We start from the raw sequence: 23,753 nt of genomic DNA, 5'->3' as shown, positions 1-23,753 counted from the left end.
AAATCCATCTTGTGCGTCAGTGTGCCAAAGGTCGACCAAGCCTGCAAAAAAAAGGAGGAAGCATTACAGCACTGCCAGAGAGGGCGTGCACACGCACACACACACACACGCACGCACGCACGCACGCATATATGCCATACACACCACATACCGGTCTCACATCGCAGAATAAGTGAACACACACACACACACACACACACGCACACACTCACACAGAGGGAGTGAAAGACAGATACAGAGGAGCACAAAAGAAAAACAAAAATCAAACGCACCGAAAATAAAAGCGGAAGTTGTCGGTGTGTCGCGCGCAGGGATCATGTCGGTGCTCGCTTTACAAGAGTACGAATTTGAGAGGCAGTTCAACGAGGACGAAGCCATCCGATGGATGCAGGAGAACTGGTGAGTGCAAAATGTCCATGCATTATATCAGATCCAGCCTGGTTATGCATGGAGCATGATAATCAGGAGAACTCAGGGTTCTGCGGTTCTGTAATTAATGCCACCATGCCACAGAGATCTACCATCAATTATAATTCTCTCTCTCTCTCTCTCTCTCTCTCTCTCTCTCTCTCTCTCTCTCTCTCTCTCTCTCTCTCTTAAATACCCGAGCTCTCTGAGTATAAAAACCCCGAAATGAAGCTCCATCTCCTTGATGTGAAAACCCCATTACCCTCGAGAGCATCACTAATCTACTGTCAAAACGTTGCATCACTTCCTTTGTCCTGTCATTGGATTTCCAACCGGATTAAATTAGATTAGATTTCTCTACCATCTTCAATGCTGTCTTCCGTGTTTTTAGCTGTGGTGTATCTACAAAATTTTAACCCGATTGTGGAAACGACTAAACAAATCTGATTCTGCATCACATCACATCACATCGGATCCGATCAGATCGGACCAGGGTGTACGTGTCCTCAGTTTCAGTTTCGTCCTCCCAGTTCTGTACATGGACTCACATCATAAGACGAGCTATTAAATGACCAGTCAAGTGTTAATTAATAACACCCAGGCGTCCAATCAGACTGGCTGTCTGATTTACTGTAAAGTATTGTCTGGATGACTTCATTTTGGTCTCTAGAATAACCGAATCGCATCCGGAGGGAAGGGAAATGATGTAGGAATCAGAACACTAGGAATAATGTATATTTTAATACTATTATAACCCCCCAAAATATAGCTTTATTTTGGATTTAATTTGGACACATTAATAAACCTTAGGCGAAAATGCAGCTTCAGATTAACGCCAGTGAGCAGATTACACTCTCGTTCATAAGCTTATTTATCCGATATCTCATCCTCCAGTGATTAAAAACACTAAACAGTGAATTAAATTAAATATTTTTTTTTTTATCAAAACGTCTAAAGAAATCTACATTCCAAGCATTGTTCATTTATTCCTATGATAACTTCCTGAAATGTAGGGCGTCAAATCCCACCATCCTGCCTTACAATTGGCTAGTCACGTCTAACCCCACGAGCGGAGCGCTGATTGGATATGCAGCGTGGCGGGATTCTAACGAGCCAATCCGAGAGCAGGGCAGAGCAGGGCGGGGCGGGAACACAGAATGCGGGTGGTTCTCATAGCACGTTATTGTAATTTTTGTGCTCCCACGTGGAGACGGGGTACGAAGCAGTCAAAACGGACCAATCAGAATCGCTGTGTGATGTCTGCTGACAGATCCGTTGACCAATCATATTTCGGCTTTACTGTGCGGCAAGATACCGGTACAAATTGCTAAAGCTAAAAATGACTCATAGCGTATGAGTATTTCACAATATCATCTTCTTCTGTGAATATTATATTACTTATATGTCTAGTAACTATTTAGTGGTTAAAGAGCACCACTGTGACATTTTGAGTGGAAAGTCTGCTGCTAAATGTATATTTGTTAGTAAAAGGTACATTTGAATGCCCAAGATACTACTGAAATAGCTTGTAAACATTTCTACAGCTCTACAGTGAAAACGCCATTTTCCCCAACCTTCTTAAATAGTGAACCTGGCATTGAACTCATCACAGGTCCACACCACACGAGTGCTATTCTGTATTCAAGCCTTGATTCCTCCATCATATTCTCAGTGATTTATATCTCTTAATATCTATCCCTGGCAAAAGGTACCATAACAAAGCACAATCACAGCTAGCTAGTGAAATTAGCCGTTAATCCACGGCATCCTCTAATAATTTAAATATCAGACATGATGCTTATTAAACTTATTTTGTGACACAGCAAACGGGCGGCATACATAATCTTCCCTGAATCCGTATTACTCCGAAACACCCATTTATATTCAGCATCAGAAAGGGGTTAACTAAGGAGACAGATAGACCGTCAAATACATAGTGCGATGCGATAATCTACGCTGGAGTGGTGTGATGCGGCACGACGTAAAGCGGAGTATAACCGCACGGTCTAGTGTGTGTGTGTTGTTCCGCTTATACCACAGTGATTTACAATGGTTACAATGATTGCAACATTTCGTTTATTAATTAATGATAGTTCAATTTTAACGGTTCTAGTCAAAATCTAGGGTAAGTGGAAGCTCCGTGGTTAAGATGTTGGACTTCTGGTTGGAAGGTCATGAGTTCAAATCCCAGAACCACAAGGTGCCACTGCTGGGCCCTTGAGCAAGGCCCTCAACTGCTCAGTCGTATAAATGAGATAAATGTATGTCACTCTGGATAAGGGCATCTGCCAGATGCTGTAAATGACGTAATGTAATGTTGTGGAAAATCTCTGAGACAAGTTAGTTCGTGTTATCACTTGTGTTATAGCCGTGATTAAGGCTATAACACAATAAATGATAAATACCTCAGAAATGCAGCTTATGATTTTACAGAGAAACCAGAAAGCACAAACTCCTCTTACACTTGAGACTCTCCATAAATGTTAAGTAAATGTTTCCTAACAAAAATCTTTACCACATCAATGATTATACATTTTTCCATGTTAAACAGTGTTCATTTATTATTAGTTTCATGTTATGTGGGCTGTCCTACTTACAAGTAGGAAATTAGGAGTGTAGGAGGGAATTATTTTTATATGCAGTACATTTTGTATTTTCATACTTCAGATTTTGAACAACACAATATCTTTGAAAAATGGGTCTCACTTATAGCACCGTTAATCAGATGTGTATGCAGTTTCCTGTAGCTGAGTATGATAACACATGTCGGTTTAGAGCAGCGTGTTTTTTCATCAAGAGCCATGCCAAAAGCCAGCTAAACCGGTGTAGCAGGTTGAGCTGTCTAGCATGGACGTGTATGTTAGCTAGCTGGTTCACATCCTACAGGTGAAATCTGGTAACAATTTGCATTTTGATATTGTAGTACCTTGTGTCAGATATGAACAAAGGATTTGTAAGTAGGCAATTTAAAAAGTATCATTCCAGGAGGTCATTCAACTTGAAAGAATTCTTATGATGGAATGTAAGATAGCTCAGTACAGTCTGTCCTACCCTCGAGATCTCTCGAAACATAAACTAGCAATATATAATCAGTTTGTATGGTTTCATGCTTTCTTGCCTCAGAACATTACATGGAACTTAGCTCAGTGTTTATTCTACAAGAAATGCCAGGTTGGCTTTTGATGTGTGGAAATCTTGGTCAGCTATTAACTTATTGATTACCTCAGAAAAGGTTTTTTTTTTAGCATGGGCTCCAGATCTTTTTCTTCAAGTCACATTTTTGGGGTGTTTCACGGGTTTTGTGCTTGATTTTGAATGAATGATAAAAACTATATTGGATTGTTGTCTGTAGTTACATAATTTTGCATCTCATTAAGCTTTTCCCACTGAGCCTACAGTGCAAAATAAGTCATCTCGATAGAGCTAGCTGCCGATATTACATTACATTACCTAGCTCCCAGCTCAACCTAAATTGCCTAAAGTTATAAGTTGTAGTAGTCAGATTTTCCATAAACATATCACAGCGTCTACAAGAAAGAAATCAACGTGTAGACGTTTATATTTCTTTTCACATTTGTAATTTTTAATTTTTAGGTTCATAGTTGTGTGTATTGGCTAGCTAGCTGCACAAGTTGAACACTATGATATATCAGGCTTGTATTCTTCAAAGATAATCACCCAATTTTTCCACCTAATTGCGTATCATAGAAATGTATTCACGTATCCTGATATTTTTTGATCCTATTGCCCATCCCTACTCAATATCATTTGAACAGACATCTTTGTGCTCAGTTTCGGGGGTTCGATTCCCGCCGCTGCCCTGTATGTGCTGAGTTTGCATGTTCTCCCTGTGTTCCCTGTACTCCAGTTTACTCCCCCAGTCCAAAGACATGCATGGTAGGCTGATTAGCACGTCCAAGGTGTCCATAGTGTATGAATGGGTGTGTGAATGTGTATGTGATTGTGTATTGTGATGGATTGGCACCCTGTCCAGGGTGTACCCCGCCTTGTGCCCCTTGCTCCCTGGGATAGGCTCCAGGTTCCCCGTGACCCTTTAGGATAAGCGGTATAGAAAGTGGATGGATGGATCAGCAATGATTAACCGTCAGGAAAAAAAATCTTGCAAAGTGTTAAAAACATCTAGCAGATATCTTGATTCAGTCTCTCTGAAGAATACAACATATGGTGACATGCTTTAATGGATTTATTTTGGGAAAAGAATCAACCGGCGTTGTTTTGTGCTGTAAACAAATCTAAAAGCTTTTAAATTGCGCCTGTTCCACTGGGATGTCAGCGTCAGTCCCTACAGAACATTTGGGCTAACAGCCAAAAAATACAGATCTTTCATTATGTTGTCGGCTGTCTAATAAAAACGGAAATATTGCTCTGGCTGAGTGAAAACACCCGCAGATCAGGGGATTTGCCTAGAATGCAAACGACAGGTTGAACACTTTTTCTCTTTTGCATTGAGCAAAGGGACAAACTCTGCTGGGTCAGGTTTGTGGATGCAGCATGGAGGACAGGAGTGTGCTTCTATCACCAGAGTGCTGCTTCACAAGTTTTAAAAAAAAAGGTTTTGCTCATCATGTGACTCTGCTGAACATCACAGAGGTGTTTAAGTCCTCCCACCACAGATCTGAGACAGTTATCAGATTATCAGACACAAGACAAGAAGAGTACATAAACGGTTTACATAAATCACACCTTGTCGATCGGAATATGATGTTTTATCAGACAGACATCAGACGAGCTGATAGCTGTGTCTGTTATATGTTGGATTTACATGTCAGAAATGCACGCTAGCTCCAGGGTGTTGCTGTCAGCCTCAGCATTATAGATAGAGATCTTTAACTGTCCTTGACAGACCTGAACACACAGGTGCTGCGCTCAGCAGAATCACTCAGAGACTCAAAAACGCTGTGCGATAGTGAATGGACAGTCATTGTTTTTGTGGGAGAAGCTTCGCACGCCATACAAAAATATCCTCTCATTCCTACAAAATGTCACGCTGCTCGCACCAGTTACATAGACCGAGGTCTCACCTTTTCCTCTGTTAAATAAATCCATTTACACCACAGCGCTGCCGAGTTCTGGATTCTGATTGGTCAGAAGGTGTTGATTCACTCTCTATAACAGGAGCTCTGACACTAGTGCAGGTTTATATTAATGCACTCGTTCTAATACGTTATCGTTTCTATAGCAACAGCTCGTTCACAGGGACTCGTACTGCACATTCTCCACATAAACGGATTAAAATAATCATTGATATGGTGAAGTTTTTTTCTGGTGAGCGGCTGTTCAAGTAACATGTATGTAAGGAGTCTCCAGTGTTTAGGCTTCTTTGCGGTTTCTCGGAAACAGGACAGGCTGTGTTTTTTTTTTTTAAATTAACTTCAAGAGGGAGAAAAAAAGAGAGGCTGGTGAGGGGACAGCTGTTTTATAGAAGAATAAATGTAACTATAAATGGATAAAAATTACGATGTGATTTGTTAATAAATAATATATTGTAATCATTGGCAAGTTGCTGGTGTGGTAGCAATGGGGAAGTGGTAGATCTGTGGTTAGGACCTTGGCCTACTGGTCGGAAGGCCGTGAGTTCAAATCCCAGCATTGCCTTAACCCTTAACAATGCTGTAAATGTAAAATGATACATACTCATAACAGTAACTCTGCTTCACCGTGTCACAGTTTGGAGTGTTTTATTTCTAAAGATTATTAATAACATATATTTCTGTTGTATCTAAGTACAAAACAGATAAAAAAATACAGTAAAACTCTGACAAAATGATATATATATTTTTTATCCAAATATAGATTAACATCAGGCATCCCGTTGCGTGCCAGTGGAACAGGGGTTTGTTCGGTAAGGTAGCGTTGTGTAAAGAGAATTAGCCTTAGATGGGTAACTGGAGGTCACTCGCTAATCTGGTGTATTTATACTCTCTCCTCAGCACGCATCACTAAAGACAGGGTTGTGTTTTAATGAGTTGTGCCACATCAGAAAAGATGGTGTTTATATCTCCAGAAAGATGACTGTAGCAGAAAAATCACAGAATTTAGCACTAGCTATTAGCTTCAGCTAACAAAGCAATGTCCAAAACGATACCAAAGTCAATTTTAAGTGCAACATTCAGGACACGGAGGCAGCGATTTTACAGCTTTCTCCAGCTCGATGCTAACTTATCAGTAGCAAGTTGCAAGTCACTCATGGGCGTGGCCTGTCCAGCGTATATTTAGTGAGAAACATAACTATAGTAGCTGTATATACGTAGAGTAGAGTCTAAGGCTCACTAGTTAAACAGACAGAGAGGCCGTATATGACGGGATGAGCTGAAAACATGGTTTTATTTTTTTCTTCTATTTTTCTGCGAGCTCACAGAGGGTAGGAACTGAATTTGTGAGTGGGGAACTGAAGAAACCTTGACCCACATGCACCGTGGACTTAATCTGAAGAATAATTCGAGACAATCCATTGGATGTTGTCTTACTGGGTCATACTGGATTTGCATAGAATTGAAAGAATCTCGATTGAAATGTTGTTTGTCTCTAAAATAAAAGGTTATGGCTCAGTGTCGGACACGCACGCGTAGAAAATAAACAATCCCCTGTCACTTGTCGGTGACACAGGGTGAACACAGGGTCACGGGGCTGACGATACAGTTTATTGTGAATGTCGTGCTGCAATAACGCGACCTGATGCTTCCCCTCATTACGAATCCCCTCACAGAGCAAAAATAATCTAATGTTTTGTGCCTGAATTCAGCAGCTTGAGTTGGTGCATGGTTAAACACGGCCATTTTATTTCCCCCTTCATAAAGCATCACCATCATCCTCAGCCTCAACACACACACACACACACACACACACACACACACACACACACACACACACTCGGTGCTCTACACATCACGTTGGATTTCAAGGTCGGTCTGTGCCACAATCCATAACATAGTGCTGTATAGAGCAGGATTGTGAGGTTCTCAAGGCGATCGAAGCGTCAGCGCAAAAACAAACCCCGAACGCATGTGTGCTGATTTCGTGCCCTTTTTCCCCGTCATCGTGCTGCGTTCACTAAAACCACACCAGCTGTTCACAGAGCTCGTTCTGCTAACGTCGCTCTTCTCAAACTGCAATTAGGCTGCAGAATTTTTTTTTGCTCGGTGCACTTTGTTTGCTTTTTAAATTAACTCGAGATGCAGTTTGAGTGAAAAGCAGCTTGGTCCAGATGTTTGTTGTTGCAGGTGAAGTCACCGTTAATCACCGTCTGCTCCGAGTTTGCTGAAGACAGATGGAGGGGAGTAAAAAAAAAAAATAAAAAATGAAGGAATAAGCAGAAATGAAAAGAAGAAAAGCAATAAAAAATAAATAAATAATGGCATCACTTAATGTCGCATGGCAATCTCAACGCTGCAAAAAAAAACTGATGGAATTTTTAAAGATGTAAGCCACGCCCCTTTTTTCCCGAACCCCTTTAAAAATGTGATTTTTAAATCTTTTATTTCATTTTGAAGTAAAAGTGTGAAGTTTGTCTTTATTATGTGTTTTTTTTTTTTTTTGTTACTATAATTTTCGTTCTTTTCACATGGAAAGGCAGCGTGATAAACCTCTGGGAAATATCTGCAGCCCTCAGGATTTATTTCACAGTGCAGAACTGAGCGCGCTCACGGCAGTGTCTTTACCCCTCACAGGAACGTGTGAAGTCTTCATCGTGTGGAATCTATCAGGACAGACTTGCGAAAAGACACGGTGTCCTTTAGTTATTATTATGCACTGAGTCCCACGACACGACAGACATCCTTACACATGTTTTGTTAATTCCATTTATTAATATCTAATACATTTTACAAACAATTCAAAAATCCATTATTCAGAATATCCAAAAACAAAGCTAGCTAGCTAACACCATAAATGTCCCAAACCAAAGCCAGCATGCTAACAGTATAAAATGTACCACAATATAGCTAGTTAGCTAATACTAAAAAATATCCAAAAGCTACATTTCTAGCTAATAAAGCATGCAAACCAAAACAAAAGTTAAAAAAGGGTTAAGGGTTAAGAAACTTTCCCAGAACAAGGCTAGCTAGCTAACACGAGAAAATGTATCAAAACAACTTAGCTTAGCATTAACACTAGTAAACATCGCAAAACAAATTAGCTGTCAAACACTAGCACTATTGGGGTAACTAGCTATACGGTGGTAGATTTTATACTTAGCAAAGGTTTTCTTGATGATTTCGGGGAACTGCTTTCTCGGACATTAACTGACTGAATATGTGTTCATTACGGTTGGTTCTCTGATCCATCAACTGTCAGCTTCACAGGGTTACTAATCTCTTTCGGCCTTATGCAGCATGTATCTGGCCCCACACACAAACACGGCCATACACTGTATCTGGTGATCTCATGTAGTTTAGCTATTAATGAACCAAAGATAGTCGACATTGTCATTTCTGAACACTGTTGTGTCTTCTTTGAACTAACTAGGAGTTATAGCGCTATCTCGTTGCTGATACAGCTGCGACCTTCAGAGAGCTCATATCATCTCTCCTCCCTCTTTCACTCTTCCATAGACTCTGCAGTGGAGCGCTTTAGTGTCAGGCTGACCAAATGTACAACCCCAGTTCTGAAAAAGTTGGGACAGTATGGAAAATGCTAATAAAAATAAAGAGGAGCGATGTGTAAATGTACTTGTATTTAAACAAAACACGTATAAACACAAGGTATCGGATGTTTTAACTAATCGGCTGCATGGTTTTTTGAAGGTAAACTTTTATTTTGAAATTGATGCATGCAACACATTCCAAAAAAGTTGGGACAGGGGCAGTTTAGGACTAATAGCGATGTGAGAAGTTGAAATAAGAAGGTGATGTGAAACAGGTGAGGCGATCGTCTAATCGTAGTATATAAGGAGCCTCCAAAAAAGCTTAGTCCTTCAAGAGCGAGGACGGGTCGAGGCTCGCCGATCTGTCAACAGATGCATCGGTGAATAATCCAACACTTTGAGAAGAACATTCCCCAAAGACAAATCGGTAGGATTTTAGGCATTTCACCTTCTACACTGCACGATATAATTAGAAGATTCAAGGAATGCGGTCAAATCTCGGTGCGTAAAGGGCGGGGCCGAAAACCACTTCTGAATGCGCGTGATCTCCGATCCCTCAGACGTCACCGCCTTAAAAACCGTCATGAGTCTGTAATGGAGATCCTGACATGGGCTCGGGAATACTGCTGTAAACCTTTGTCAGTCAACATCATTCGCCGCTGCATCCACAGATGCATTTTAAGGCTTTACTATGCAAAGTCAGAAGCCGTACATCAACACTGTCCAGAAGCTCCACCCACTTCTCTGGGCTTGGTCTCATCTGAGGTGGACAGTAGCACAGTATTTTGTGATTTGATGAGTCGACATTTCAAATAGCTTTTTGACAAAACAGCCGTCGTGTTCTCCGGGCCAAAGAGTCATCAGTGTCAGGCCCAAAAGCCAGCGTCTGTCCTCGTATGAGGGCGTGTCAGTGCCCATGGTATGAGGGCGTGTCAGTGCCCATGACATGGGTAACTTGCACATCGTGAAGACACCATTAATGCAGATAGACATGTAAACATTTTGGAGCAACATACACTACCATCCAGAGCAGGACAATGCCACACCACATTCTGCCCAGATTACAATCTCATGGTTGTGTGAGCAGAGAGTGCGGGTGTGATCAAGGCCTGCTGCAGTCCTGACCTGTCTCCCATTGAGAATGTATGGCGCATTATGAAGCGCAAAAAAAGGCGAAGAAGTCCCCGTACAGTTGCGCAGCTGAAGAAATGCATAATGGATGAAAGGGGGAAAATTCTGCGTGCTAAACTTAGCCAACTGGTGTCTTCACTCAGCGTCCAATAACACCCAAATAAGTGTTATCAAAATAAAAGTTGATGTTACGCAGTGGTAAACAGTCGACTGTCCCAACTTTTTTGGAGTGTGTTGCAGTCATCAGATTTGAAATGAGTGCATATTTTCAAAAATAAATTAAATTCACAAAGTAAAACATCAAGTAATGTGTTAATAATGTGTTTTCAATATAGTACAGGGTGAACTGAATTATCAAATGACTCTTTTTGTTTGTTTTCTTGCATTTTCCATACTGTCCCAACTTTTTTTCGGAATTGGGGTTGTACTAACTCTGTCGCCCCCTTAAAAACAAAAACTGTCTCTGGGATAATTAAAGCTGCCCCTTGAGGGCAGCTTTTGGAGGGAGAAATAGTCCCTCCATTGTAAGACTATAAAGAGACTGCAGAAGAGCAGAAAGGCAGAGGAAGCACACAAAGCTTATGGTTCACCAAGCTATCTATAAAAACAACTTGAAAATACTTAATAATGAAATGAGGTCAACCCCAGATTCCTCAACTAGGTGGCTGTGGCTCAGGTGGTAGAGTGGGTTGCCGGCTAATCATAGGGTTGATGGTTCGATTCCTGGCCCATGTGACTCCCCGTGCTGATGTGTCCTTGGGGAAAACACTGAACCAGAAGTTGTTCCCAGTGGTTAGCTAGTGCCTTGCATCTGCTACTGTGAATGAGAAAGTGTGAAAAGTACTTTGTAGAACTGCTAAGGTTAAAAAAAGCGCTATATGTATACAGTCCATTTACCATTCAGCGATAATAATTTTATCATAAGAAAACATAGTGAGAACTTGTCCTACTGGTATGTTTTTTAACTCTCCACTTATGGCTGTTAAATGTAATCTATCCTCTTTCTCAGTGGTCAGCCCTAACATGCTTGCCCTGCTTATATCACTCATGAATTCTTCTAGCAGCTCCCTCGACCCATTACCACCAGCTTTCTTAAATTGGTTTTAAATTCATTATTACCAGACATCCTGAGCATTGTTAATCTGTCCCTCCAGCAAGGAATTTAAAGGAAAACACACCTTCAAGACAGCTATTGCTAGGCCTCTGCTGAAGGGAAACAGTAGAAGTTTCTCTTCTGCAAAACTGGATTGGCTTATCAGGCCTAGTCCTAGATTGGTTTAGATCCTACTTAAGTGGCAGGGAATATTATGTTGCACTGTGTACACACACCTCCAGACGTCATGCGATATCTTGTGGTGTTCCCCAAGGCTCAATTTTGGGTCCTTTATGTTATTTAATTTATATATGCTGCCATTAGCTGGTGTAAATAATCGATATAACATCTGCTTCAATCAGTATTTACACGACACGCAGTTCTATCTCTCACTTGCACCAGATGCCTTCAAGTCGATTAACACCCTTGTAAACTGCATAGAGAGCATAACCTTGTGAATGTCACAGAACTTTCAGTTGCTAAATATAAGAAAGAGGTACTTAATATCAGAAATGACGCACAGAGAAAGTTAATGACATATCCATGGTAGACTCCTTGGCTCTCATGGCTAATGACTTAAGAGTTTAGGGATCGTGTTTGGCAGTGATACCAGTTTTAAAAAATATATTAGCAACGGACATTGTCTCAAAGCAGCTTTACAGAAACATATAAACACAGGATAGAGATTTTAAGCGTGTGAATTTATCCCTATTGAGCGAGACGGTGGTGACGGTGATGAGGAAAAACTCCCTGAGATGATATGAGGAAGAAACCTTGAGAGGAACCGGACTCAGAAGGGAACCCGTCCTCATCTGGGTCACGACGGAGAGTGTGAGAGTAAAAGAAAGTTCATTATGGTTTAATATGAAGTCTGTTTGTTGAACTAGTCCACTGTTCACTAAAGGAGACCCGAGTGCAGAACTGCATGTGGTAATTGCAGTCCCAAGGCCATCGCAGCAACCGTCGTCCCAGCAACCACAGCGAGAACGATCATGTGGAATTGAGGTCCAAAACCATTTCCATGGTACTTCAAGCGGTACCGTCCTCAGCGATCTCCAGGCTGCGCTGCTTGGGGTCGTCCTCAGCGGCAGAACGTAGCCTCCAGTTGATGAGAGCTCCATCCAGAGGTAGGGCATCAGGATGGATCAGGCAGGTCCGGAGAGCAGAAAGGGTCAGGATCACTCACATCTCCGTAAAATCATGTGTGGCTGGACAGAAGGAGAGAGGGAGAGGGAGATAAAGAGAGGGAGAGATTGTTAGGTATGATTACTATCCTGTAATGGATAAGGGTGTGTACTTTGTGTAAAAAGTCTATTCATGGTAAGCTTGAGTAAACAAATATGTTTTCAGCCTGGACTTAAACACTGAGACTGTGTCTGAGTCCCGAACACTAATTGGAAGACTGTTCCATAACTGTGGGGTTTTGTAAGAGAAAGCTCTTCCCCCTGCTGTAGTCTTCACTATTCCAGGTACCAACAACACATTTTGATCTAAGTAGGCGTGGCGGATCATAAAAGACCAAAAGTTCTCTCAGGTACTGTGGCGCGAGAGCGTTTAGTGCTTTATAGGTCAATAATAGTATTTTATAATCAGTGTGAGATTTCACTGGGAGTCAATGCAGTGTGGATAAGATCGGGGTGATGTGGTCGTATCTTCTGGTTCTAGTGAGGACTCTAGCAGCTGCATTCTGGACTAACTGGAGTTTGTTTATGCTCCTACTGGAACATCCAGACAGTACGGCATTACAGTAATCTAGTCTAGAGGTGACGAAAGCATGAACTAATATTTCTGCATCATGTAGTGACAATATGTTTCTTATCTTAGAAATATTTCTGAGATGAAAGAAGACTATCCTAGTAATATTATCTACATGAGCATCAAATGATAGACTGGAGTCAATAATCACTCCAAGGTCTTTAACTGCTGCACATGATGAAACAGAAAGAACATCCAGAGTTACTGTGAGATCAGAAAGATTACTTCTAGATACACATTGTCCTAGTACAAGTTCTTCTGTCTTATCAGAATTAAGTAAAAGGAAATTAGTAAACATCCAATGTCTAATGTCTTTTACACATTCCTTAACTTTACTAAGCTGCCGTCTGTCATCAGGTTTTACTGAAACATACAGCTGTGTATCATCAGCATAACAGTGGAAGCTAATTCCATGTTTACGAATAATTTGACCCTGAATTCAGTATGTTATCAACCTGTTGGTTTTACGCAGACTGCAGCTGAGGCTCTGGGAGTTGGCCTTTAGTCACTACGGGCCTAACCTGTGGAACTCTCTCCCTGACGACCTACATGCAGTTAGCACTTTAAAAAAGTATCTCAAAGTGCATTTGTTCACTGGGGCCTTTCCTGAAACCAGTTCATTTTCCATACTTGATTTAATTTGTCCCCAAAATGTTCCAAAACAAAGTTAGCAAGCTAACACTAACTCCAGAAACTGAAGTGAACATTTTATTTGGTGTCGAAGTGAGTAAAAATATTAAAATAGTCATAGCATGTTTATTAATTTTTTTTTTTCTAACATGTTGTTGCTGTTAGCTTCAGGACAGACAGAGAGGGGGAGAGAGAGAGGGGGGGGGGAGAGAGGAGGGGGGAGAGGAGGGAGAGAGGGGAGAGGGAGAGAGAGAGGGGGGGGGGGGGGGAGAGGAGGGAGAGAGGGAGAGAGGTGGGAGAGGAGAGAGAGGGAGAGAGGAGACGTTTTCACTGCACAGGGCTGTGAGGTGATGCAATGCTGCCCTTCTCTCTTTTCTTAACAAAAGACAGCACTGTGAATGACAAAAGAGGTTAAGAACGACTTCATTGTCTTCACTTGAGAAATGAAGCAGGCGGAGACACACAGTGATTAGTGTCTTTGTATGACCCCCTTCATTTTTTTCTCTTTTCTTTTTTTTCTTTCTCAAGGGCAAACTGGAATAGCCCGATCATCTCAGAGGCTTTAATTCAATGTATTGATCAAAGTCCCAGAACACACGTTCTCCTGGGATTTTTCTCTACAGGACACACACTGTAGTTCCTGGAAAGAGAATGACGTGTCCCGCTGTTTGGGGACGACGCTGGCACTGTCGACTGCTTCAGTTTACTCCCATAATTCCTGCTGTCAGGATTTTCAGTGTCTGGCAGCGAATGACAGAAACGCAGCGATGCCAAGATCTCGATTACGACATCACACTCCCGCTGATCTACATGTGGCTCTGAAACATAATCATCATGTCTTGATTTTTCAAGAAGGTGTTGATTAATTCTCTAGAACAGCAGCTCGGACAGCAGCGCAGGTTTATATTCATGCGCTCGTTCTGATACGTTATCGTTTCAATAGCAACAGCCCGTTCACCGAGGCGTGTACGGCAGACAGCCCACGTAAACGGATTAAAAACGTGTGTAATCGTTGATACGATGAAGTTTTCTATAAGGAGATGTTTATGTAACGCATATGGAAGGAGTCTCCAGTGTCGGCGCTTTAAGTTTACTTTACGTTTTCTCACATCTTCAGGACAGAGGAGTTTACGCTTCTTTGCGGTTTCTCAGTGACGTGCGTAACAAACTGTGTTTTTTTAATTATTATTATTATTAACTTCAGTAGAGAGAGAGTAAAGAGAGGGAATAGAGAGAGGGCTGGTGAGGGACCGACTGTTTATAGCTGCTATAATGTAAGTGACAACAGGAACTTGACTTCCCGTAATTCTAAATGGATAAAAAGTGTCAAGAATGTCACCCTTTAATAAACACAGATTGCTAGGACATTGCTGTGGTATAAGAGGAATAATCCACATGAAGGAGTACAGACTCGTAGTGAGTTAATACCGGTTTAAGATAATCATTTTGTTCCTAAATGAGTTAAATGATTAAAATAGTCATTCATATTTGTGTAGCTCTAGCCCGTAGGCAGGTGCGCTCAGATGAAAATGGATCTTAAAGTAGTAGTGTGCAGGATTGCAGCAGTATTTCAGGCTCGCTCTGAAAAGAGCATTTACAGCTATTTTGAGAAACTAAAACAAACTGTGGCATTTCCGTTCTAACGTTCAGTACGACCTCGAGCAGCCGAGTGGAGTACAGAGACGCAGTCATGCATGGACAAGGGACGGGTTTCATTTTAATCCTGTTTACTTAGCTACAGGGTTCATAGCAAAGATGTAAACAATAATGTAAACAAACTCTTTATTGTCGTTATCATTTAAGTATATGGACATCTGTGGACATAAACCCATTTTCTCTTGTTGTGAAGAAAAAGAACATGCTTTTGAGTGTGTGTTAAAAGAGTGTGCAGGTACCGGGACATACGAACACGTCGTGTAACGGAAGAGAAGACCGTCACCGCAAACATTTCGGCTTTTCTTCGTTCATTATTCTTTACGTCATTTATATGATGTAATTTAATTGAGCATTCTCTTGATTTATTTTTCCACATTTCATTTACACCTCTTTAAAATGCATCCTTAAATTCGGCGAGGCAAACCGTCATGAGACTCCTCCTCTTTCGTGCAAGGAGCTGTGGGCACAGTATTGAATAAAAAAGTGTCTACGGATCCACACTTCGAAAATTTACCGGAAATAGTAGACCTTCCTGGGACCTTTGGGATCCTCATTTCAACATACGATGATTTCTCAAGTCGGATACTATTTAGTACGGATAGTGTGCCGATTGGGACGCAGGGAAAGACTCACTTGGAGCTGCTGTCATTTCCATATATTGACTAAGACACGCCCACATTTTCATCTATGGCCATAGAGACACACCCACTCAGAGCTGCTTTCATTTACATATATGGACTCAAAGACACACCCACTTTCCCATCTACAGGTAAAGACACAATCACTCAGAGCCGCTCTTATTTTCATATATGGACTTAGACACGCCCACATTCCCCTCTATGGCTTTAAAGACACACCCACATAAAATTATTCTCATTTCAATATATGGACTCAAAACATGCCCACATTTTCACACCCACGGACTCAAAAATGCTCTTTCTGTTCTCTCTAAACTGCAGTCAGATTTGAGTGATTATTGACTCTGGTTGTGAAATAAATATGCTGATGTGATTTTTATGCAATTTTGTAGTTTCTGTCATGAAAAAGTTCCTCATTTTCCAAGCTGGTGTTTGCTCCTGTGTGCAGGAAGAAGTCGTTCCTGTTCTCGGCGCTCTACGCAGCTTGTATCCTGGGCGGCCGGCGTTTGATGAAGCAGAGGGAGAAGTTTGAGTTGAGGAAACCGCTGGTGGTCTGGTCCTTAACACTCGCTGTGTTCAGGTAAACCTCTGTGCTGTTACTAATAAAACTTATTACTACCAATTAACTAACATTGTCAATTCATTTAGGGGGGCATGTTTACAGAAAACCTGGGTCAATATGTACAAACACGTGACATATACATATACATATACACATTTACATATACACAGTGGGCGAAATACGTATTGGACGTGTGAGATTTTTTTTCAGTAAATATATTTCCAACGATTCACATGAAATTTTCACCAAACATCAGTATTAACTCAAGAAATCTGGAAATCGAAAGAATTCGTAACATTAAAGTCCATAAATAAAGTTATGTGTAATAAAGTGATATATATATATATATATATATATATATATATATATATATATATATATATATATATATATTAAAAGTTAGCAGCTAGTGTGTCCTGCTTTTACTGAATGACAGGTGGTGCAGGGTAAATATGGGCGGAGCTATTTGCAAACTTTTTGCACCATATCTGACTTAACATTAGTCAGCTTGGCCAAATATACAAAATAATTGTTAGCCTCCTGTTAGCTAGCTGGGTATTGCACTTAGCTACTGAATTTTGATTATAAAATAAAATAGTTGTCCTAGCTCTAACGCAAACCTGGCTAGCTAGTAACATTGAGTAAGCTGTAATATGTTTTAATACACCATACATCAAGGTAAAGGCCAAGGTTACTGATCAAGTTCATGATTGTTTGATAACAGCGAACCGAAGTTCTGCCCTTCTTGACCAGGGAACGCCTTGCTCTCATTTTTACCATCATTTTAGTAGCACTTGAAGGCAGCATAAGAAAAAAAAGTGAAAGGATGAACTTGCACTCAGGTTTTAAATGGTTACTTTATATATATATATATATATAAACGACAACTTACTATAATTTATCCAGCTGCTCTGAATTTCGGTTTCTGTTTTGGTTTAGCCTGTAATGCTCCAATGAACACAGTTACACATGAAGATGTCATTAACACACCGCTGTGTCTTTTCTGCTCTTTCTTCATCAGTATATTCGGTGCCATTCGCACGGGGAGCTACATGACGTTCATCCTGATGACTAAAGGCCTGAAGCAGAGTGTGTGTGATCAGAGTTTCTATAACGGACCCGTCAGCAAGTTCTGGGCGTACGCCTTCGTGCTGAGTAAAGCACCCGAGCTCGGTGAGGCCTTCAGCAATTCCAAAACCTCCACCTTTGCTCATCGATTTCAGATAAAAGAGCGCTGGGTGAAATAACCCCTTTAGCAGAAAGCATAATAATTATTGAAGGCAACGTTTCACCCGTAAAAATGCTAACAGGGATTGTTAAATCCCCGATGAAATCCCTGATGAATGACGGCAACAACGACATTTTATTCAGAACCCATCCTGGCAAAGGAATAACTTAAATAAGATAAAAATGTTAACAGCTTGCTAGTGCTACATGGTAAATGGTAACAACTATTTATTATTTTTTTTAAATTCCGAATCTATTCTGGTAAAGTCTTTACCTCAGACAATACCACTAACCAAATAAAACATGCTAACTGGTAGCATCTATTCATATTCCGAGAAAGGAATTACAGCACACAAATGCTATTCATAAATCATGCTAACACGTAACGGTTAGTTAGATTCCGCTAAAGGATTTACCTCACAAAAACAATGCTAATTGGCTGAGCTAACCAGCTAAAACATGCTAACTGGTAACAACTATTTACAGAAGATTCTGCTGAAGTTTTTACCTCACACAAAAATGCTAACCTACTAAACAATGCTAACTGGTATTTAGATTCTGCTCAAATATTTATCTCAAGCAAAAATTCTACATTTTCTTCTGAGGGAAAATGCTAGCAGGAACTGTTAACGCTGCACAAGCGAGAAATACGCCAAGGAATATTTTAAATCCAGAAAAAGTTCTGCCTAATATGAAAAAAAAAAATAAATAAACAAACAAAAAAAAAAAGATCTGTGACATGTTCTGGACTTTTCCATGCCTGTGAGGTGAAGGTGAATCGACTAGCATGAGGCTAACACTCTTCTACGGAAATGCAGCTTGTCCACATTCTCCAGTTACACGTCACGAAAACATCTCATTAATAAAACACTGCTGTACACGTTTATCACGCCGATCCTGTACGACAGCTCAGTCCTCATTCACTTGAAGCTAACTCGCATAATTAGCATACATACACGGATACCTGTATCACACACACACACACACACACACACACGTTTTACCATTGTTCCGTTCTATTCAATCATTCATCTCACTCAAAGGCACACCCTCAGTGCTGACAGTGTGTGTGTGTGTGTGTGTGTGTGTGTGTGTGTGTGTGTGTGTGTGTTTTCTATCTGTGCATGAATACACACCAACAAACAGAGCTCTCCACCTCAGTTGTAGGATCATGTTTTACTTAAACATTTATTCTCTATGGTCAGTGATCCATAGATGTAGAAACCACACACACACAAACACATACACACACACACACCCATACACACACACCCATACACACACACACCCATCCACACCTACATTATGTGTCAGACACTCATTAAAAGCATCTACAATATATTCCTTGCCAGTCCTGCCCTCTGTACTTTGACCAACACCCAGTGTGGCTGTGTGATTGTCTATAGTTTAGATGGTTTGCCATGACCTTTTGATGACCTTGAGTATTGCTTTTCACTTGAGTCTTTTAGCTCTTTGGTGTGTCCTAGCTACCCTGTGTTTACACCAGCAAGTGACCGAGCAACAGAAGCGCGTTCGTTTTCTACATTCGGCACGTTGCGACACGGAGTCACGACTTCAGAGACATTTAATCTGAGATTGTTTTCTTTTGTATTCTATGCAAATGATGTCTGACGCTGTGTAGAAGCAGCATGTATCACACTTAACATGTATTCGTCATGCATTATTCGTATTAGTATCCGTATGTTTGTTCACTCTGTAGTCAGTCCCTTCAGGATGAAATGAACTCAGAATCAAGGAAACTTCGTAACGTTCAGAGGAGCTTACAGTTTCTCTAAATTGTAACGTCATGTGACGTCATCACGACGCGCGTTCAGCCAAAGCCCTCTTCTATTCACGTGCGTCATTTACCAACAAACATCACTGTGAAAGAGCGCGCAGAACTATTTCTTGCGATTGCGATTTCGCCGATCCGAGTAGTTTTCCGCAAAAAAAAAAAAGATAAAAAAAAAAACTCCGCAAGTTGCAACGCAGATTTTGACCAAAAAGTCGCAGGAAAATCAAACGTTTTTTTGGCCGCAACGGTAAAATCGATCTGATTGGTCGTAATGACTCTTCTTGCTTGTTTGGCAGAAAATAAGCTGTTTAGCGAGCATCCTAATTTAACAAACAGGATATGAACAGATTTATTTGTAAATTGTTCCCAGGAGCATTTACACAAGAGATGCGGGGTTTGTGAAAATCCAGTTCATAAAAATGTTTGTATCCTACATTTTTCTCCTAAAATTGACATCAGATCGTTCAAATAATTGTCGATGAGTTACTGCGATTTTATTTTATATACACGGATTACACGGTATTATTATTATTATTATTATTATTATTATTATTAATATTATTATCGTTATTATGAACATTTTGTCAAACTCATATTTTCACCTCAGATTAATGGGTTGGAAGAAAGCAATTCCAAAAGTAATCCATAAATTTAGACCAATAAGACTAGCTGTTCAATCAGGACAAAAGTAATGGCGCCCCATAAACGGTGGAGGAGTGAGTGTGTGTCTGTGGTAGCTGACACACTGCAGTGGCTGAGCTGCATTTCTGGAATAATTAGAGCACGCTGAACTTAGGAGGCTCTCGTTCACGGTCAGTCGCCATGTTGTCGTTTTCAGCGCTCTGCCTTTTATGAAGCAAATCCGTGATTTAAAGAGAAATATTCCGGTAAACGTGCCTGGTCATTTACAGCTGATTAGTATTTATCGCCATGTTCACGTAAAACATGTAGAAAATTGTAAACTTGTGAATTTTTAGTTCCGTTTGGCCGTTTGCACACGACTGATCTTCAGCGGGATCAGTTTGTGATCAGACCAGTCGGATAAGATTGAGAATAAACACGCAAGAGAGCAAGATCGGACCGAGAACTTTTAAAAACGCCGCTGCTGTGTTACAGCCGCCATGATTCAGCTCATCAGCACTGCTCCCCTTAAACGCACATCAGTCTCACTCCCTGCATCAGGTCGTACCACACTCAGGAACGGTTCAGATACAGGTTGCTATATCATTGCACTCTACTGATAGGCAATAAAAGATTTATCAGTGGGATTGTTTGCATTTGAGAGCCATTTCTTTCTCCTTACGGAGCTTATCTACGAACATGTTTGCGTTGCCAGTGCTGCCAGTCTACCCTTCACCCACTGAGAGGATTTACTGGGAATATACAGGTGAAACACAGAGATAAGGATTTTGCCGTGTCAGTGTGATGTAGCAGATGCATTCACTCTCCCTGACTGGTATCTGTCGTGTGATAGAGGAATCCTAGCTAGTGGAAACAAATCGGCAATAAATCCCATCAAACTAAATATGCCAACTTTCTATTTAATCAGTTATGAAGAAGCATCGCTGCATTTAATTCAGTTTATCTTTATGACCCAAGCCTCCCTTATCTATGTATTGGGGTTCATGAATTTAAATACATTTTTAACGTCCTGTTTAAACATTAATTCATCACTTTGCTAATTTGAATGCACAGAATGATGTCTAATCAAATCTGCCTTTGATTTATGAACCTGACACAGATTTATCTGTGATCTGTGACTAGCCTACTAGTCCCTACATCTAATATAACACACCTAAATTTACTTTCATGAACATCTAATTTACATGAAACATGAACTGTACGTGGATGTCTGTGGAGCTGTAATGCCGCAAATCAAGCACTAGTATTTCACACCAAAACAGAAATTAAAATAAGGCCCCTGTTAGCTCCGCCCCTTCCTCTTTCTGACAGTCTTCTTGTGTGTTTAAAAGCATTAACATGTAAATCACATGATGTCAGTTGTAGCTTCTGTCTCACATCCCTTGTCTTTCTCTGTGTGTGTGTCTCTCTCTCTTTCTTTCTCTCTTTCACAGGTGACACCTTGTTCATCGTCCTGCGTAAGCAGAAGCTGATGTTCCTGCACTGGTACCACCACATCACCGTGCTGCTCTACTCCTGGTACTCGTACAAAGACATGGTGGCGGGCGGCGGCTGGTTCATGACCATGAACTACCTGGTTCACGCCGTCATGTACTCGTACTATGCGCTGAAAGCGGCTCGATTCAAGGTGTCACGCAAGTTCGCCATGTTCATCACGCTCACGCAGATCACGCAGATGCTGATGGGCTGCGTGGTGAATTATCTGGTGTACCAGTGGATGCAGCAGGGCCACGAGTGTCCATCACACTTCCAGAACATCCTCTGGTCCTCGCTCATGTACCTCAGCTACTTCGTGCTCTTCTGCCAGTTCTTCTTCGAGGCTTACATCAACAAAACCAAATCCAAGAACAACACCAAGAAAATTCAGTAGAAAGAAGTACCAAAAGATAGATAAGAGGGGTTGAGGAGATAAAAAGAGGACCAATGTGAGGGGTTTACAGAACCTAAGTTGATCTGAGGTTAATCTATGCTTGTGCATACTGTACTACTAACACAAATACACCTCCCCTCCACTAGGGGGGGGGCTCGACTGAGCTGCACTGAAGAATTACTATTATTATTATGACAATAACTGAAGAAAAAAACAAAAAAAACAAGTGTCTTTACGTGATGTTTATGTGCCCAATGCTATTCCCTACATTATATTAAAAGTGTCTAAATATAAATATACAAAGCGAGATTAATTTAACCGAGATTAAGGGAGTGTAAGTTGAGGGAACATTCTAGATTTGTTGTCTGAACTGTTCGTCTTTGAAGTTAAAGTTAATAGAGTTAAAGTTCCGTTTTAGATGTTTTTATTTGTTATTTTTTCAAATGAAATAGACGCTAGAGTGAACGTAGCATAGTTTTGTACAATAGACGCATCAACGCCGCAGTGTGTCTGTGTGTGTTTGTATGTGTTTTGTGTTCGGCATCGCATCACCAAAATTCTCTCAGGTTGTCACGAAGTGTTTCACTCGATGTGCATATCATTTAGGGACGAAAAGATGAAATCCTAAAAGATAAAAGATTAGCGAGTTGAACTTAATTATGTAGACCTGACATTTCAATGCCAATGAACAAACACAATGAAATCATGAATAAATAAATAAATAAATAAGAAAATCAATTACAGACAATAAAAAGACATTTTGGGTCTGAGTGCTCATCCATGCAGCCATCTAGCCATTTATCCGAGCCCTTATTGCCCTCTAGGGGCCATGACGTATTACTTCCTGTGGCTGAAGGTCAGTGTCCAGCATCTTCTGTTCTGAGAAGTGAGTGCAGAAGATGGCCAATGCTGTGGACTAGAGTGTGTGTAAACCTGCAGTATGTCTGTGTTCACTGTAATAAACCTGTTGTTGAATGGTGTCCATTTGCGTTTCTGTTCTCCAACATTATATCAAACATCATTCACATTCACACCACTCCTCAAGGGGGCTGTTACCAATCACTGATATCCTAAAGTGATATTTCATACTAAAATAAAATTCTAATCAGCCTCCGAACTAGAGAAGCAGATGAATATATATATATATATATATATATATATATATATATATATATATATATAGAGAGAGAGAGAGAGAGAGAGAGAGAGAGAGAGAGATAGAGAGAGATAGATAGATATACTTGGTTCACTTTAATAAAGACAACATTATTGTTTAAATATCAACATGTTTTGAGTCTTTTTGACATTCAATTCATCTATATCTTTACATCTGCTGTTTTTACCTCAGTTACTTTTTAAAACATATCATTCCCTTGCATTTTTAACAATAGTTCATATTCATAGCTCACTGTTCTAACTCATAGTATTTATTTATTTACTTATTTACTTATTTACTTACTTTCGTGGTTAAATTTAAAATCAAAACTTTTATCCCTGTTTTATTTTTTCTACACGGCTTCTGGACACAGTGGTGTGACTTCGCCCCCTAGTGGCACCTGAATCGCCTTGACATTTCGTTCATAATGATAATGTCACAGATGACTCAAAATAAATAAATAAATAAAAATAAATAAAAGGGCATGAATTAAAAATAAAAATAAAAATGAAAACAGAAGGAGGTGATAAATTCACTGCCTGTGTTTAGCTATCTAGTTGTGGAGAACCCAAACTATTATAGCTATAC

The 23,753-nt window shown here is 40.5% G+C and overlaps 1 protein-coding gene across 1 annotated transcript; it reads left to right on the top strand.

The window, feature by feature from the left end:
* Nucleotides 1-292: 292 nt before the first annotated feature.
* elovl6 (ELOVL fatty acid elongase 6) lies at nt 293-22,211 on the top strand. The gene is given in 4 exon segments (NM_001200548.1): nt 293-399; nt 16,362-16,493; nt 17,497-17,648; nt 21,573-22,211. Coding segments are annotated over 4 exon segments (804 nt in total). The 5' UTR covers nt 293-316; the 3' UTR covers nt 22,010-22,211.
* Nucleotides 22,212-23,753: the final 1,542 nt, after the last annotated feature.

This window comes from Ictalurus punctatus, chromosome 8 (assembly GCF_001660625.3).
Source record: "Ictalurus punctatus breed USDA103 chromosome 8, Coco_2.0, whole genome shotgun sequence".
Classification (NCBI taxonomy): Eukaryota; Metazoa; Chordata; class Actinopteri; order Siluriformes; family Ictaluridae; genus Ictalurus; species Ictalurus punctatus.
Note: the sequence above shows the minus strand (reverse complement) of the source record. Positions and strands in the feature narration are given on the sequence as shown.